General features: G+C 43.2%; 1 protein-coding gene across 1 annotated transcript in view; it reads left to right on the top strand.

Annotated features, from left to right (window-relative positions):
- The window catches only part of THSD4 (thrombospondin type 1 domain containing 4), a 2,089,562-nt gene that overhangs the window by 828,040 nt on the left and 1,241,739 nt on the right, over positions 1-19,783 (top strand). The window contains exon 6 of the mRNA XM_085644058.1: positions 2,793-2,895. Within this exon, the coding sequence (XP_085500184.1) occupies positions 2,793-2,895 (103 nt within the window). The remainder of the gene's footprint in view (positions 1-2,792; positions 2,896-19,783) is intronic.

The following is a 19,783-nucleotide window of genomic DNA, read 5'->3' as shown; positions in this document are numbered from 1 at the left end:
GTTGAGACTTTTTCCACTTTCATTTGTGAAAGTAATTCACACCTGAAATATGTAAAAAGATCATATCTGGGAACTTGCATATTAAAGATGCTGATAGTGGCTCCAATGTTTTATTTCCTGTTGGACTTGGCTCTTTTTGGCAAGTTTACTCCTAAATTTTTTGCCTTTTCCCTGACATGGTATTGGTGGTTTTAGGCCTCTAGGGACTTTAGCACTGTGGTCCAGTGTAAAGTGTGTGCGCTCTCTGTGTTACATTTGTAAGGTTGGCCTGCCTTCCCATAGGAATGCATTGGGGATTCCCTGATCAGTGTGTGTCAGTGGTTATTCCTGTTATGAGAGGAGCAGTGTGGTCAAGTTTAGTATGTATGAATTCGTGAGAATAAATGCTGCACAATGATGTGCACAGATTTATGATGACCGGTGGAGAAATGCCACTTTTAGAAGTTGGCATTTCTGTGTGCTATGTGTCTACCTGCCTGATGTGAATTGCATGTCTGGCTTGTGAGTGACAGGGGCTAAGAGGTGTGTGTGGCTCCAGGAGGGGCAGGGTGAGTCAGCGCTGGGCTGAATAGGACATCTGGGCTGGGAGTAGTGGCAGGGGTAATCCCCTGACTCTGAATAGGATGGTGCCTGCCCTAGTGAATGCTAGCTCTGCCCCCTGTGGTGTGTCTGATCACTTGGCCTGAGGCGCCTAAGCGGCCTGGAAGCAGGAAGTCTAGAGTCTCGCAGGCTCCACAGTGAAGTGCTGAGAGGCGGCCAAGGCCACCAATGGCAGCACGGGGCTCCCATGGACGAGGGAAGCCCCGCGTGCAGAGGAAATGTTGGCGCTGGACAGCGGGGCTCCCGTGGTGCAGAGAGAGCCCCGCGCATTGCTGAGCTGCCAGGAGGGTGCAGAGATCGCCGCACCGTGAGAGAAGGAGAGCGTCCCTGAGGAGTAGGGGCTGTCCTCAGCCTGCCGCCTAGACCGAAGGAGACCCTCAGCAAGAGCACCGGCAACGAAGAGAGTGAGTTGAGATGGCTGGGGGGGAGACTAGGTCGGGGCACAGTGTCGATGCCCATTTCATGAGTGGTCCTACCTGGTAGAGGGCCGCTCCGACATTGGGTCTTTTTATTTTAAGAGTCTGTGTGGCCCCAACGAGTGGCATAATGATTGTTAAAGGGCCCAGAGGGGCCTGTGCTTTCCCCCACGTGGCCATTGGTCTACAGCTGCCCGGCTTGCTACAGGTCAGCTGCAATGTTAGGGGCCTTTTGGTTGTGGATCCCCAGTGAAGGCCCAGAGGGCACAGTGGTGCCAGGGCTAATTACTAATTCTCAGCTGCGCTGCGCCAGCGAGGGCAGCTACCACGTTTTTTTCATATTTCGTCCGAGGGCACAGTGAGTGCCCAGGCCTTCCCTTCACTCCCAGCTGCGCAACACTTAGTGCCAGCTGCAACGTTTAGGTCACAGGTCTTAGGGGGAATTCTAGGGGAGACAGGAGTGAGATGCACTCCTCTGCCTCAGTACTTTCACAGATGCACGGCAATAAGCGTCAGCTGCACCATTTAGGTCTGCGCAATGGTGCACTTTGTGATATCGCTGCATTGGCAGCTGCCCTGACTTTATTGGACATAGGGCATTTGAGCCCTCTGATAAGGCCAGTTGGCCAGGGGGACTGTTAGGTTTGTAGGGCGCCAGGCCCTAATGTGTTTTATGTTTTAAATGTGGTTTCATGATTATGAGGTTTTGCATACTGCGTTTATGTTTGTGTTATTCTCTACTGTGGTTTAGGTATGAGGTTGTTTGCCTACTGTGATGTATGCCTCTACGATGGTTTTTATTAGGACGGTATGTGCTAATGTGATGCTAGGAAATGTGATTTATCTGCTATAATTTACGCACCCTGTTTTATGCCTCTAATGTGGTTTTATGATTGAGTGTATCTATACTGTGATATATGCCTCTAAATATTGTGTAGGTATGAGGTTATTTGCATACTGTGGTTTATGCTAGTGATATTATTCCCTACTGTGAGTTATACCCCTAATGTGAATTATGCTTAGGAGGTTATGGTCCAATGCGTTTAGACTTAAGAGAAGATTGCATAATGTGTTTATGCTGGTGAGGTTGGCGCAGAATGTATTTCACACCTAAATGTGATACTGTGCATAATATCGTTTGTGTTACAGGATGATGCTGAGTACAGTGTTTGGCAGTAATTACTGGTTGTGTTCTACGTCTATTATATGTTCTACATTTACTATCTTTACTAAGTGATGGTTCTGACAGTGGCCCAAGTGGCCCTGTCATGTGTATATAATCCCCTGTAAATATTGCCCAGTGCCAGGTGGCACAGTGAATATTGTGTGATTGCTATTCTAATGTGTTTTATGATAATACAAAGGCTATTTTTGATATAACCTTGTGTGGAGTCCCTTTTGTGTTGTGCCTAGTATGTTGTTGCTGTGTGTGTGTTGCACAAACGCTTTACACATTGCCTCCGGAATAAGCCTGACAGCTCGTGCCAAGCTACCAAGAGGGTGAGCAGGGGTTATCTTTGTCGTGTAACTCCCTTGCCCTGAATAGAATGGTGGTTTCTGCCTGGCTTTGGCGTAAGCTTTAGCCAACCAGAAATCCCATGTCTAACATGTTCCAAGGTGTTCTTTAACCGTAAGGTATTCTTAGAATGTTCCTCTCCTAAAACTGTCTATCAAGTTATCCAGGTGTCAACAGCTGTGCAACAAGAAGTTGTGAAAGAATAATAGAGAGTACCATGTTACCCTCAAAAGTTACTCATATTGTTTATCCATTAACAGGCATGCCCCCAGAATACCAGAGGTATCAGAGCAGTGCAGTGTTCATCATACAACAACAAGCCATTTATGGGGCGATTCTATGAGTGGGAACCGTTTCTAGAAGGTAAGGGAATACCATTTACCTAATATTTACTTTACACAACATTGAAGATGAACCAATGCAAACTATAATGAACCACCTGATGGTTATATAGTGCATCTCTAAACTGTAATTTAATTTCATGTGAGCACTGAGGATATTAAGCAAAGTTATATTTTGTTGTAGGGCTTTTGAAAGGCTGAGCTTCATTTATGCCCTCTTGTATTCCCTCATGGTTTTTAAATAGTACTTTTGTTTCAGAGCTGTGCTACATTGATTTGTTTTGTTTTTTATCGATTTTCTGAAGCTATAAACCTTAGGCAGTATGAGTTGTTGTGCATGAAAGGATCAATGCATATGTTTCTTCTGAAAGGTTATGGAATTTGCTTCTCTCATCCCTATAATGTGTGATTTCAATTAATAGTATGTAATTTGCATTTAATTGCTTGTTATGTACTGTGGTTGTGACCCTTGGGTGAGGGTTGTGGACCACTTTACATAGTTGTACAAGAGCAAGCTGGAGGTGGAAATCAGAGCATTAGCACAGTGAGGGGAAATGAACAAAGTTAACATTGTTATTGCTAATATAAAACATAAACATTACACAGTAAATATTAGGGGCTGGCATTACTCGCACCATTCTTTGTAGCGTAATTATGTGTAATTACCTACAAAAACCACTAGATTACATGAAATTATGCAAGAAGAGATATTTTGATAGCAAAGAATGCCCCCACTGGCATAAAAAATGGATGCGAGGATGCAATTTGCCCTCATAAATAGCTTGAAGTTTTTGCCCCAAAATTACTCCTATTTACACAATCAAACATAATCTCATTATTGTCAGTAATTACACATCAAAGCATCACTCAGGCATGGCACAAATTCAAGAAGATCAATACAGGAATTGGTTTTACAAAGAGGGTGATAGATTACATTTATTTTAATAGGTTTGAATACTGATGGTTAGGCATTTGAATCAGCAAAATTATTGAATTCATATAATGGTACTGTAAGGTGTTACTTATAGGAAATTGCAATTTCCCCCTCCTGCTATTTCAGATATGAATTTGCTTTGAATACTGTAACTCAGTTGTCGGGTGTCATTTATAAGTTGTGGCGTAGGGTTAAACCACACATCATACGAGAGATGAGATTTACAATTCTATTGTGTCACAGAGTTCGTAGAGGGCCCGATTCACAGAACTAACTTAAGACAAAATCCTAAACTTACTACCATTTTGGTATTCAAAGAAGGCACTTACTCATTTTGGTATTCACAGAAGGCACTTACTCATTTCGGTATTCACAGAAGTTAGGACTCCTAACTTTAGGACTCCTAAATGCCTTATGTGAATACCGAAATTCTTAAAGTTAGGATTTTTCTCAGTTTAGGAGTCCTAAAGTTAGAAGTCCTAACTTTACTACTCCTAAACTGAGAAAAATCCTAACTTTAAGACTTTCGGTATTCACAGAAGGCATTTAGGAGTCCTAAAGTTAGGACTCCTAACTTCTGTGAATACCGAAATGAGTAAGTCCCTTCTGTGAATACCAAAATGAGTAACTGCCTTCTGTGAATACCAAAATGGTAGTAAGTTTAGGATTGTGTCTTAAGTTAGTTCTGTGAATTGGGCCCAGAGTGTCTAAATTTGCAATTCAAGAGTTGGAATTGATTAGGGTTCATTGTATTTGTGCTTCTTTGGGTGCTGTAGGATGATCCATTGTGATGCTGATGGTCATGAACTGGTTATGAGATTGCTATAACACTGAGATCTACGGTTAACGTTGTGTTTTACGAATCAGTGAATGGGCTGTATTGGTAGTTGAGACTCAAAGATATTGCACTGTTCTACGGTAAGTTGTAAATGATGACGTATTATTTGGGATGTAACTATTGAAACTGATCTATATCTGGGGGATGATATTTGAAAATTTGCATTGAGCAAGACTAGTGCAGTTGTTTCAGGAGCAAATATGAATGCCTTCAGATACTTATCCATATAATCTATTGTTATTTCAAGATGTGACATTTTATTAGAGAGTGTGTTGATGTCACATAGGATAAATTTGATGACATATAATTACAGGTCAAATTCACAAAACCATTTATGAGAACAGGAAGTAGTATTATGGGAAGTACTGTTATGTACTTTGCATGCTATCTCAACTCTGCCATAAATGATCCAACTGCCGATTAGTAAAATTAAAATATTTAGTAAATGTATATTACTATTACTATTTTATTCCTATTTTAGATTTGTTGGACCAATTCACAAAGCGATATAGGTCTATGTAAAAGATAACTACAGATATACTCTTTCAAACACTTTTACATTCCTTTGTTAATCGGTCCCGATATATTCAGTTAATCACTGTATGTGTTGGTAGGTTATTGTTAGACTTGGCATCTTTTGGAGTGTTTCCCCTGAGTTTTTGCTTTCTAACCTCCCGGTTTTGACTCTGTTTGTGCTGGCTTAATGTTTCTGCGCACTTTTCTCACTGCTGATCAGTGGTAAAGTGCAAGTGCTCCTGTGGTACAATGTGTTATGGATTGGTGTTTCCATGATTGGCCTATTTGATTTATGTGTCAGTCCTTAGTAAAGTGCACTGTGTGTGCCAGGGCCTGTAGATCAAATGCTTTTGATGTTCTGCAGCACTGGATTGTGCCACCCACCCAAACAGCTCATAAATGTGACTCTGGCCTGCCATTGCAGAGCCTGTGCGCAGTCTGGTACTGCCATGTCGACTTGGCAAGTGCACCCACTTGCCAGGCCCTAACCTTCCCTTTTCTTACATGTCAGATACCCCTAAGGTAGGCCCAAGGTACCCCTGTGGGCAGGGTGCAGTGTGTGTGAAAGGTAGGACATGCCCTGATGTGTGTGGCATGTCCTGATAGTGAATTACTGCCAATTTCGTTTTTCACTATTGCGAGGCTAGCTGTTCCCCATAGGACAGAATGGGACGCTTGTTTATACATCCTATAAACATAACTGGCCCTGGGAACTAGGTAGGAATATACAGTTTAGTATGCCTGAACTCAGAATCTAAACGTGTATCTTTTAGTGAAGGTGATTTTTACATTCTGTGTTTGAAAATATCACTTTTAGAAAGTTGGTATTTTCTTTAGGCCTGGGAGGTAAATTCTGATCCGCTCCCGGAATTTGAAGAATTTGTGTAATTTCGCATTCCACGGAGAATGCGGAATTGCCCAAAATTCTGCGTTCCGCGGCTTTGCGGAATTTTTTGCTTGTTTGCGTTCTCAAAATGCGTGTTCATGAGATATTTCCCCCCGAGCACGCAAACAGTGATCATGAACAGGAAAAAAGCATCGCGAACAAGCAATTCCGCGTGTTCGCGGAATTTCTGCGTGTTCGCGGAGATTTTCTACTGTTTTGCGGAGCTTTGCGTAGCGCGACTACGCACATTCCGCCCACCCCTAATTTTCTTGCTTAGTCATCCTGTGTGCCTAATCTGGAATGTGGATTGCCTGTCTGGGTTTTGGATGACAGAAGGCTGGGTAGCAGGAGTGACTCCAGATAGTGTAGGTGGGTCAGGAAAGGGTTGAATAGACCTGGGCTGCAATTGCACAAGGGAGAGGAGATTTCCTCGCACCTCAAGGGCCTGGTCTGCCTCTGACAATGCTGTCTCCACCTCCTGCCATTAAGTCACACCAGAGAAGGCAGAACTGGTTCTGGCTGCGCACAGACACTCTCTGCCTAAGATATCAAAGGATTTTGAGATATAAATATTGGGGCCCTGACCCCTGAACTTTAGAACTGTTTTGGATCAAGAAGACTGCCAAGAAGAAGAGCTGGACAAGTTGTGAGGAGGAAATACCACTTTGCTGTGTGCTTTGCTGTGTTGGCCTGCAGTGGCGGCTTCTTTCTTGGGCAATGAAAGGACTGGACTGAACTTTCTGCAATCTACTTTTGTGAGTTTCTCCAAGGGCTTGAGGTAGAGCTTGCCCCCTGTTCAAGAAGTCTCAGGAACAGCAAAGACTTCAAGCTCAAAGACTTCAAGCTCTTCTGCCCTCAGCACTGGGGACTGTGTGTTTTGTGCTGCAACAGAGGAAAAAGCAACCCAACGCTATCTACGACGCCGCTGCTGACTCCGTGTCTTGAATGCATTGCAGAGGGCACCGCCGCAATGCCGCACCGTGACCCTGGTCTCACCGACGACGCAAGCTAATGCCACCACCGAACCGCTGCTGGCACCACACTCCGCACCGCCTCGCTTCACGAAAATGCCTTGGTATCCCCGACGATGCCGCATCGCGCTGAAATCTACGCTGCTGCTTGCACCGTGGTTTGAGGGTACCGCTCGTAAAGTTACATGATGCACCGCCCTCATCCCGCACTGCAGCCTTGGTCTGCCGGCGCCATCGACTCCAGTTCGTCAGCCGACGACAGTGCTTCAGCAACGACGGCGCCGCTGCTTGCACCGCGACCTACGAGCACCGGATTCCCTTTGCACCACGACCCTGGTCTCACCGACAACGCCATCGAACGCCACCACGAAGCCGCTGCTCGCACCGCGACCTGAGGGCACCGCACGCCGCACCGCTGCAGTCTACAACTAGACGTTGCAGTCACACTAGTCCACGCAGTTGCACAGACCCCAACACAAAGTCATTCTTGGGTCGTGTATTCATGCATTGAGAACATTGAACAGTATTACATAACTATTGTTGCTCCTAAGTGTTGCTTATTTGTATAATATATGTATAGTACATTTTTCACATATCACCACGAAGTCACTTTTTGCACTTTAATCACTTTATTATCCTACTTTGTATTGCTTTATTGACAGCCATGTTCAGTAATTTATGTACAATACAAAACATTTTGTTTGACAAAAAAATTATTGTCCTCGTGGTGTGTTAAAACAGTACAGTTTGGTTCTCCAGTAGGGACGTTGAACCTTCCATATAAATCATAGTTACTTCACAAAAAATCAAATGTTGTGGATACAGTGATTTCACTAGTCCAAAGCAATTGACACCTTCCCAACAGTACCACTTCTTTATATATCAGCACTTCGCACCCTAGCACTCGACGCCTGCTGACGCCAGCGCTCCTGACTTCATCAGAGAGGAGTTCGATCTGCAACGTGAGGGACTTCAAGGGCCCGATGACTCCTGCACCGACCTACGGAACCAACGCCTGCGGACGCCGTGTTTTCGGAAGCTCAACGAGAGGTCACTGACGCCCTCATTTCTAAAAGGTACTGCTTGCAGGTCTTCCCGACACCACAGCTGGCCCGCAATGCTGCGGTCAGCCAGAACTGTTTGGAATTGTTTGTTCACGACGCCGCAATAGCCCCGGACAGAGCTATCGACATCAAGGAACTGTTTTTCAGCTATATTTCGATAACTGAAGATTTTTAAGTACTGTATTGTGGATTTTTATTGTTTTTGGTCTTGTCTTAAGTATATAAAACAAATATTGGATATTTTTCTAAACTGGTGTGGTGTCCTTTTGTAGTGCTTACACTGTATTACTGTTGGTTATATGCAAATGCTTTACACACTGCCTCTAAGATAAGCCTTACTGCTCGCGCCAAGCTACCAAGGTGGTGAGCAGGGGTTATATTAGGACTGTAACTCTCTTATCCCGACTAGAGTGGTGGTTTCGACCCGACTTTGGCTCATGCCCTAGTCAACCAAAAATCCCATTTCTAACAGTTATCATTTGCAACTTCAGCTGTATCTTTTTTTGTCTATGACGTTATAGTGTATTTTCAATCTGGGGGCCCCTTTGATGTTAATCTTGTATATCTGCGTGATGTTTGATCCTGTGAGGCTAGCCAAGAGTCTATTTAATATTTCATTTAGAAGTGGTTTGTTTTTGTTAGCAAATTTAAAATTAGTTTTGATCTTGGGAAATTGTTGTAGTGTTTTATGTGTATGGATGAGTGTGCCAAAGAAATGTACATTTCTTTGCCTTGAGTACTTATTTTGCCAGTGCTCTGCTCGAGCATAGTGCTTTGTACATAGTCATCTCATTCCACATACATATATACTGTACACTGTTTTGCATATAAGAGTGTGGGTTTAGTTATGATGATTTTTCCAAAGTAGTTATTTTAGTGGAAAAATGTTGCTAGGTTGAAAGCACTTTTACAGTTTTGTTTATGGGGACATTGCCCTTTGAATCCTATCTGGAATGTAAACATTCAAAAATATATAGCCATAAAGACAAAAAATTCAGTAGAGAAATGGTGGTAAAGGTAGGATTTTTAGTTCCTTATTAATGGATTTGTTCCTGGCAGTTTCATGGGAGAGATTTCTCCAATGCCAAATCAAAACTTTCCGCAGCCGCTACACATTTATGCGAACGTTGGTAAGAGTTTCCATTGAACAATACTCATAGTATTGGATTTTCCTACGATGCTTGTCTGTGGCAAGGACCATAGGTATTGTAATTGGATGAATATTTTCCAAATCCTGCAATTTCCCCTTTGTGTTTTTGCACATGTGGATCTGACATTTTTTCACACTTTTCATGATTCTCATAATCTACTTTTGAGAAAAAAACACAAATCACAGCATAAGCCTAGGTTTGCTCTTTCTTTGAAATTCTGAAGTTTCTGTGCGCACAGTAATGTGTGTGCAGTACATTACATGTATTCCATAGGTTGCATACCCTTGCTTTCCGATAATAATGGATGCTGATTTCAGTGCTGCTTCACATCAATATAAATATCCACCTGCACTTAGAAAACACTCTCTTTATTCTGCAGCAGAACCAACCTGAAATGTCTTTATTCTACAGCAGAACTAATCTGAAATGTTGTAAAGTGCACACAGGGAGTTTAAGAGACTGACACTTAAAATCTCGCTAAGTGTTTCAGTGATTGGGCTGCATGTGAAGGTCTGCATCTAGATCTGAAGCATGAATCTAGGGTGTTTTTGCCCGCACTTGTTAGAGAAATTCCCCACCTTACTTCTAAATGCAAAAAGAGGGTTTGCAGCCATACCCAGAGAAGTATACTCAAATTTGTCTTAGATGTGCGTCTCACAGTGATTGGGCTTTGGGACTTTGTTTCCTTTTTGTCTCCCACTACATTGCAGTTGATTAGTTCACATCTTCTGTGGATCTCGGCATACCGACATCCAAGACAGCATCAGACTGGAGATGAGGAAGTGCACAAAAGAGAACACTAGACTATAGGCCTTCTCTGCCTACACACCCAAGATCTGCAGGAAAACCCAAGTATCCACAAGGATCACCTCTACCCTTCTTCATTTAAGGAAAGAGCTCAAGACACATCTGTATCTATACTCCTCCAGTAGATGTGATCTAGTAGCTAGTTCTGCTGATTTTGGAATCTGTGACCCAAGTTCAAATCCTGACCTCTGCTCTTGATACAACATCATGTGATACTGGGCCAATCACTTAAGATTCCTGTGCCTAAGAAAATGACATTTAAATTGAGAATTATATTTTGTGTAATCCTCACAGGATGTATATGATCTTGCAAATTGTCTCCCATTCGCCCAAGTAACATACATCATTCCATTGTTTTCTAGCTATGTTCACTCTATTTAAATACCAGTTCAAACATAAATACTGCTTTAAAGTACACTGTATCGCATCATGGGAAATACGCCATCCCACTGCCAGAATCCAGCCCCCCTGCATAGAATCAGTATTCTATAGATGCCTTTGACCCTGTACGGAGCTCCACCCGTTTTGGGCTATGTTGTTGCTAAACAGATATCACAAATATACTTTCATACATACAATGTTGTCATTTTAGCTTTGAAGTTGTCACCATTTCTCTCCATGATGATTCAGGGTTTTGCAGTGTGGCTGAGCTTTAGTAGCTTTTGTATGTCTCATTGCATTATTATCATGTTTGGAGTCTTTTACTCAATAAACGTTCATAGAAGTGCTCTTCCTTTGGGGCTCTGCCTTGTTAACCTATGTCATCGTATATTAGTCCATTGTTTTCTGAGTATTATAGTCCTCATTCACTCCGTCCTTATTTAGGGTATTTCAATGTTACCTCTCTCGCCCTCAAGGGCAGCTTCTTAGACATGTTTTAACTTTTATTCGTGCTCATCAGCGAACTATACATATGTGTATGACCAGTGTAAAAACACCAGAATTAAAAATTAAATGCCATGCATCATACGCAATTGCTCAAAATTCGGTCACCATAATGCAAATAGTTTAAAACAGATAGTGCACAGCATACTCATTTTTTAAAATATTCACTCAAGGCAAATGCAATTTAGCTAGTGAGTTGAGCCTGTCTGTTCCATTTCATTACAGTCATACATGCTATTACCAGATTACTATGTATTTTGATAGCATTTGTCAGTATTCATCACAAGCTATTAAAGTGTTCTAAAAAAGTTACACAACAAATTGGGTTAGGTACTGGGGCTTTACTGTTAGTCACACCAGAGCATGCCTTTCCTAAAACATAATAAAAAGATGAAGCAGTGGAAGATGCAAGTCTTATAAAATCATTTACAAGTATTTTTAAACACTCAATCATTTAAAAGTTACATTTTCTTGACTGCATCCCTGACTAGAAATGCAAATGAGATTATAGCAGGTAAAAATACCAAACCTTATTCACAAAGATACATTTATATGTGGAGATCTCTGCACATGGAGATCTACACCTGTGCTTAGAACTCCTGTATGGAATTCACATTTTCTGTGCAGAGATCTCCACCTACAATTAGACTTCCCCCTGACTATAAAGTTACTTATAGTAATTTGTCAGCTGTTTGTGAAGATCTACACCACTGAGTCAGAGATCTTGCCATAGAAAATAAGAGGGAATAATAAGAAAATAGTGTTTAAAAAATATTATTTTTTCATTATTAAAACACATTTGCGTAACACCTGGTTAACTAGTACTATTAAACTAACAAGGCACAACACACCTGCACTAAAACTTAACATATTACATCTTAACATAATTTGTTCACAAACAGTTACCTTATTTTGTAATTAAATTAAATTTAAATAAATTGAAATTTTCCATCTCTTCACAATACAATTCAGGCCTAATTTCAATGTCGGTCAGGAAGCCTCCAACCGCAGGACGGAGGCTTTCCGACCGGCATTGTAGAAGAAATCCGACTCGGTTCCGGCCAGTCGGAAATGCCTCATAATTCCTAACGGACGGCGTTTCCGCTGTTGCAATTATGATACCACTTTCTAACAGCAGTTCCATGTTGGCCTTTGTGACATGGAATTGCTGTCGGAAAGTATCTTTTGGGCCCCTTGCACGGCCCCCTTAAACCCTGGCTCTCCAGTTGTAAACCTGGTGGACACCTATGGTGGCCCCCCTAAAATTCCCTGCACCAATTCCCATTTCTTAATGGGAGCTTGTGCTTTGGGTGGTTTTTGAAATGGGATTTTGCAACCGCACCATGTTGAATCGTAATGAGGTATGTGAAACAGCCGACATATGGTCTGGTGGTTCCCACACCGAAGCGGTGTCAGTCAGAGGCAACTCCTACCGACATCGAAATCAGGCCCTTTGTGTTTAAAATGCCACAGTCTTGGATGCAAGTTAGGTATTATTTTATTTGTGATTTATGTTTTTTCTGTCATTTGTTTTAATTAGTTACCATTCAAAATATATTATAAATAGGTAACATTTACATTTCTTGATTTTAAAATGCACATATTGAAAATAAAAACTATTATAATACATTTTATTTTAGATTGTTATATAATTTATTTTATTTTATATTTTTTTCTATGTTTTAGTTGTATTTCCTGCCTTCATTAATCTCAATAGTAGGGTGTTGCAGTACCAGTAGTATGTGACTTACTGCAAGGCTGTGCTGGAGTACATTTATGTGGGAGTGTATTTTGTGAATAGTAACTGTTTTATCTATTTATTAGTGTGTTTTTCTACATTTCCCATCCTAAACCTCGCCTCTGATTTCACTAAACCCCATGTCTTTTGTAGTTTTCATTCTCCATTATCCTACCCCTCCCTTTTGTCCCTCCACTACTACTGAAATCTAACCCTAAGTGTGCATTGCTCAAGCATAGGAGAGGTGGAGATCTCCAGCCAGTGTTTTGTTAATTGCATTTTGGTGCATGTAATGTTATACCACTTTGTGTACCCCCAAATCACTTTTGAGAATAGGGCCCAATTATTTAGGAAAGTTACATGAGTGGTTAAACTATACATTTCGGACTCTTGTTGATGTACTTATATCTTTTGTAATAATATGTTCTTATCCTTTGTTGGGCTTTTTTGCACTAGGCTTACATTGGAAAATTTCCATAATACACGTGGATAAACACACACAATATTGTAGTGATGATGTAACCATTCTATTGTGGTGCATTACCCATGAGTAGAACATTTATGCAAATAGATAGATCTGGTGGAATCCTTCCCCTTTAGCATAAGGTCCATTGAACTTAACTTACTCTGTTGTATTACATTAGAACTAGGCATGGATATGGTATATATGTACTTAAGTAAGGCTGAATTCATAAGAAGTGTAAGTAATTTCTTGCAATGCAAAAATGTACCTGCCTGCCATATGTTACCTAATCTGAGCATATCTGTGTATGCAGAACGTGTGACATCAGCACTGTATCAAATTACATTCCTTTTAAAAGTGCTGTTTTTTCCTTTTTAGGTTTGTCCTTTACTCAACTCAAATGTATCCTATATGAACTGTTATATTGTAAAGACTAAGGGGCTTATTTTGATTTTGGCAGTTTGATGGACGCCACACCCACGGTGGCAGTGTGGTTACTGCCGCACCGGTGGTCAGACCGCCCAAAACAAGTTGTGTGGTTGAAGCGCCATGGGACAGCTGTTGCCGCCATTGACCCACAATCCCTGGCAGTCTTCCAGTGGTCTGTGGCCCCTAATATGCAAGACCACCAAGCATATTAGGAGTTTCCTCAATGCCACAGTTTTCATGGTGGTGAGCCCGTCATGAAAAGTGTGTTGGTGAAGAAACAAAGCAGGCCTCTGTTCCAGAGGATGCATGCAGAGGGGCACAGGTGTGTCCCCTATCTGCACGCATCCTGTGTTCCTGCAGGGCATGGACATAAGATTCTATGCCCTGCAGGAACGTGCAATGGCGTTCCCATTGCGGTGCCTTGCTAAGGCTCATGTATGAGACTTAGCAATGCACCGCAATGGGCCAGCGGCCACAGGAATGCCAACTTGGATTCCTGTCAGTATCTGGTGGGAAGTCACATTATGATTTTGGTGTTGTGGCAGTGGGGTACTGGAGCCCGCTCCCAAAGCACCCATGTCATAATAAGGCCCTAAGGCTTACTGTGTCTAATATAGCTATTTAGTTAATACAATGCAATTGTTCTCTAAGGCCTATATAATACGAAATTGTGATGGAGGTGAAGGCCAGGATGGCCTTCACTATAAGAATTTTATTGTACAACAGGAATACCTAACATAAGTGACAAAAACGTCACTTCATAAAAATAATATCCACAAAGAGATGAATTAAAAAACTGCAGGAGGCCAACGAGAGCCAAGATTGGAATTCTAACATGGTATATTGTATCAAAATACAATTACTTGAAAAAACATAAAGCATCTGTCAGAAATATTGGACAAATCGTGCCCAATAGATAGTCTGTTTGGCATAACCTATCTGCTCATACCTCTGAGTTAACCCATCAGGTGACAGCTTTGATAATCTGCAAAGAAAATGCATACTCCTTTGTTTTAAAAATATCATGGCCATGTTTACTTCTTTGGAAATCATCAGCTACTCACTTTACATGCTATTCACACTATTGTACCCATCTTTCATTCGCAAATATATATTTATCTAGTGCGTATATGTTAAATATGTGTATTCTGTGGTGTGAAGTCTTATATGCAAGTATGGATTAAAAATTATTTGTAGTCTGTAAATTATTTCCATATCTGTTAGTAATAAGCATTGCAGGAGCAGTATTTCTACTTCTAGTAAATAAACATAACAATAATTATTATTTCACCACACCAATGTTTGTAGTCCACTATTAGAAACATAGTTTGCAATTTCATGATATTAATAATGTAATCTGCAAGCAACTTTTGAGAGTTACCTGATTGTCTCTTACTTCATAGTGATCCAGAGTACCTTTTTCAATGGAGTGAGCATTCATGTTGCAGCCATGTCTACACTAGCAACATTGCACATCAAAGAGAGTATCTTTACTAAGACGCAAACTGAATAAATAAGAAGGTGATGATAACTATCACTTAGGGCCCGATTCCAAAGCGGATAGGAAGGCTACCTAACGGCATTTGTTCCGTCCGAATCGGATCAGGAACATGTCTTTCTGACCGACCGAGTACGAAGCGAGTTAGGCATTAGGAATATCCCAATCCGAACCCAACGGCGTTCGGATTGACTGAGCCGTATGGAGCTGAATCATACATCTCTAAGGGCTGCGTTTCCAAACGACTGAGTGCGTTGCTGGATTAGGACAGCCTTTCCGAATCGTGCCATCTGACTCAAATCGTCAGCCTAGTGATGGACTAGCAGCAGGTCAAGGGTTTACAATGGAGAAGTCAGCTGAAGCTCCAGTGGTGTAAATCCAGTGCTTGACCAACTCTAAATAAAGCAGGGGAACCACAACTTTGACCCTTCACCACTCTGCCATACTGTGCAGGAACCTAACGTTTGTTGGGTTCCTATTGCCATTAGTTTGACAAAGATCATAAATAGGAGTTCATTTTCAAATTGTAAAGCTCAGAAAGGCTCATGTCTGATCAGTTTCTGAACAGGTAAGCCAGCTTATGGAGGCATTAGAAAGTTACCCAGGCATCCACTGACAAGTGAGCCCTAATAGTCAGAGAAAAGATTCAATTTTCTATAGACTTTACAGACTGATTTCTGGGGGTTGTAGTTAAGCTTTTTTACATTTTAAGTAAAGGTATACATGTTTCATGATGCAACACAATGTTGGCTGAAAACTGAGAACTAGGTACCCATCCCACATTGCATAGCAAAAAAAGTATTCCTTTTCTTAAAGTTAGTCAAAAGGTTGAGAGCCTTCTGTTCAGAGGCAAAATGTTCAGAGTAATTGTACCTAGGCCAAAAAGGAATGGCTATTTTTGGTGGTTTGCATTGCCATTACTATGGAGGTTAAGAAAAGGCATGTGAATTCTGATTTTGTCAACCAGGTAAGTTGATTGAGCCTAACAGAAACCTTAAAACATACACAGTCAGTAACAGGTATGCAATATACGATCTGAGTGCTTCTGGATTATGATCTCATTTGCCGTAGCCCTTGGTGGCTCTTACAGCAGCAGTGTGAACCCTTTGCAATAATTAGAGTAGCGAGTTCGGAAGACCCAAACGAGAGTGTTACAATAATCCTTACAGGCATTTACAACATCAGCTATAATAAGAAAACAATTTCTCTTGGTAAGTAGTGAGAGGGCTGGCTTCAGTGTATTGGCGTGGTACACACCTGGATCCTTACCTTTGTTTGGCTGACTGAGGGTCCATGCCTTATATTTTCAGTAATTTGAGGACTTTGCAAAGTTCTATTGTTTTAGAGGATCCAATCCTGCCCAAGACCACACTGTGATTTTTGAAAATGGTGGGTCTCGTCTTTGAATTAGGTGAGGTCAGGTCTACAGTTAATAAAAGCATGAGAGAGAAAGTGCGAGGCCCTGATGATGTCCAGGTAGACTTTTTTAAGGAATCACTGACCTCTGGGCGGGGGGCGGGGCTTAAACACGATCATGGCGGCTGCGTGAGTGAGGTGCAATGCAGAGGTCTTACATTAATCCTGATTAAACAGCCTGCTGCCGGTACCAGGACAATATTACCACAAGTTGCCGAGGGCCGGCGAAAATGAGGAGCAAGTGGAGATGTTGCAAAGCGGTGGAAAATGGTACGCTGCCTGAAAGCCGTGGGCCCAAGTGGACACATACCCAGACAAACGCAGTCGGAGGCAAAGTGCTCCTCCCCATAGAGTGGGCCCATACTAAGCCAGGAAGAAATGGAGGCACCACCTTGGGGACACGAACCTGCTGATCCAAGTAAGTTGGGACACCCGGGGGGGAGGGGGAGAGGACAGATCTCAGTGGAGGGCCAGGTCAAGGAACGCCAGCGGCCCATGAGGTAGGCCCAACACCGGGAGGTCCACGAGACATTGGGAGGTAAGTCTAGAAGCAGGGGACACTGGGGACTGCCTTCCCTTGGATCTCATGGGCTATCTAGCAGGCCGTGCACCAGTGATGTCCTCAGCACTGAGAGACTGAAATCGGGGAGGAGGTGCGGTGCGAAAGTGGTCAAGCCTGCGCTGAGCACCAGGGAGAGTGCCAACACAGCTCTGAGACTGAGGATTAAGAGGTCAGAGCTAGCTGTGGTGGCCTTAGAGGAATGCCCTGAAGCCAGAACTGAGCATGGGAGATGGCATGAATTGAGGCAGACCCTGGGAAACACATGCGGTGGGCCTGGATAGCAGGGGACTCCTGGGACACCCCTCTATCGCACCCCGGGAGACGTGATCGATCAGGGGGGCACTGCTGAGGCCCAGCTTGGATACTGTGCGGACCAGAAATTAGAATACGTCATATCAAAGCGTGGGGGCAATCTGGTCCCATTATAAAACTGAACACCCTCTGTAGCAAGTCGCCGACAGGGTGGACAATGTGGAAACGCTGACCTGGCTTGGGGTCTCACGTCTACGCTCTGAAGAACCCTCTTCGCTCAGGCGTAGGAACTAGGGGGCTGCCTTGCAAATAAAAAAAACAGTGACTAGGGATAGCGCAAGCCACAATGAAGTTATGCACAAGGTGTGGCAAGAGGAAACCATGCAGGAACCACCAGGAAAAGAGAAAAAGAGAGGAGAGCCCGAGCTGTGGCAGTGCAAGCGTGCCGGTGAAGCTGTTAGAGTGAAGGCAGTGAAGGCAGAGTACTTTCAAAAGGGGAACATGTAAAGTACTGGCAATACAGTCCCACAATACAGAGGAGGAGCTGAGGGCTTCCCAGAGGGCATGCCGACTCACAGAGACCCAGGGAGACACCCTCCTAGAAATTGAACACTCTCGCATCATGGGTAAAGTGGGGCAAAAGTGCGGCAAAAGCAAGGGTGTGCACCTATGGAAGAAGGAGATGCGCACCCCAACCTGCTGTCACGGACATTGAGCCCTCCACAATCACCTTGATAAACTATTAGTGGCTATCGCAGATACAAAAGCAGCACTGCAGCAAGATATAGGGGCGGTGTCCGTTGGTCTCAGATTATTACAAGCAGAACACCACAAACTGGTAGATAGAATGAAAATAGTTGAACAAACAATTGAAACAATGCAACCAGGTTGCACAATCACATCCAACAAACTGGAGAATCTGGCAGCAAGAGTATCTACTTTGGAAAGACGGGCAGAAGACGCGTAGTACGATTACATGAGAATAAAGAAAGCACAGACATGGTGGCTTTCCTAGAAGAATGGTTGAAGACCCCTGTGGCTCCGGGTCAGCTCACACCTTTCTTTGCCCTAGAGAGAGCGCACAGAGTTCCAACACGCCCGCCCACACCAGAGAGTCCACCCTCTCCATGGCCGATGGTGGCACACTTCTTGCACTACAAAGACTGCAACATTTTAATACAGCAGGTCTGTACTGATGGACCTTATACCATGGACAACAGCAAGGTGTCAATTTTTCCGGACTTTGCACAGCTAAAGTGCAGGCCCAACGCACTTCCTTTATAGAGGCCAAGAAGGCATTGCGAGGAGAAGGAATCCGATACTCCTTAATATTCCCGGCAAAATTACGAATCACTCTAGACGGAGCTATGCATTTCTGTGACTCACCGGAAGATGTGTGAACCAGGTTGGAGACCTACAGAAAAGGTGGTCCTATGGCTCAGGAAAGATCACACGGCCCTAAGTTGCCCAAACCACAGCAAAAATGACTACAACACTCGTCCAGGAAAACCCCACTACAGTAACCCTCCGCATCGCAGACTGCACAGGAGAGAAAAGCAGTCCTGCAAGCTGTGGCTGAAGTCCTGACACAACAAACGGAGAATGGTAGCTCTGACAAAACCTCGGAACACAGTGCTGGGGACTCTGAATATGGGGCCTCGGCCAGAAGCGAGATGGCTATGCCAGATGTGGCGCCACACACTGCTGATAACATCATCTGAGCTGGTCACTGTGACCCGGTGAAGAAGCCCGTGAGTACAAGACAGATAAGATGCATGGGTTACCGACAGCAGGAGGGAATCATTTCCCTGCCAGAAGATATTGAGGCCTAAGTCGATAAGGCACACAGTGACTAATGCATTACACACCCCCAACAAGTTAGTCCCGACTGGATGGGGAACAGGGACAATCTTGCACGAATCGTTTTCTTTTTTTACAGGTTTGGATGGCCAGCCGTTGCAAAGATGCCCGGTTGAAAGGGAGTTACTTGTTGGGGGAATGTGGTGGTCTCTGAAGGGTTGTTTTTATTGCATACACAAGAAATGATTGTTCCTGGGGGGAAGAAGGGGAGACATAGTCCAAGACAATCCCTATCATGCCCTAGTACACCAAGATGTTAAGATGCTCTCCTGGAATGTAAGAGGCATCGGGTCAATGGCCAAATGAAACAAAATCAATAGCTACCACATACACCGAGGTATACAGGTGGCGATGTTACAGGAAACACACCTTACTCAGGAAGAAAGTGCCCGACTGAGACGTAGATGGCGCGGTCACTTGTACGCCACCACAAACTCCGCATTCCCGAGCGGTACTTTATTATGGATCAGAGCTGGCACCCCCATTGAGGTGAGCAGGGTTCTCACAGACCCTTGAGGGCAGATATGTCCTGATACAGGGAAAGATCCCAGGTAAGGAACTTATTCTTGGAAGCATTTATGCACCAAACCATGATCAAGTCCAGTTCCTACACCGCTTGTCAAAGCAGCTCTCTACACTC

Source organism: Triturus cristatus, chromosome 3_1 (assembly GCF_964204655.1).
Source record: "Triturus cristatus chromosome 3_1, aTriCri1.1, whole genome shotgun sequence".
In the NCBI taxonomy this organism is placed as follows: domain Eukaryota; kingdom Metazoa; phylum Chordata; class Amphibia; order Caudata; family Salamandridae; genus Triturus; species Triturus cristatus.
This window is presented reverse-complemented; position numbering and strand designations above follow the sequence as displayed.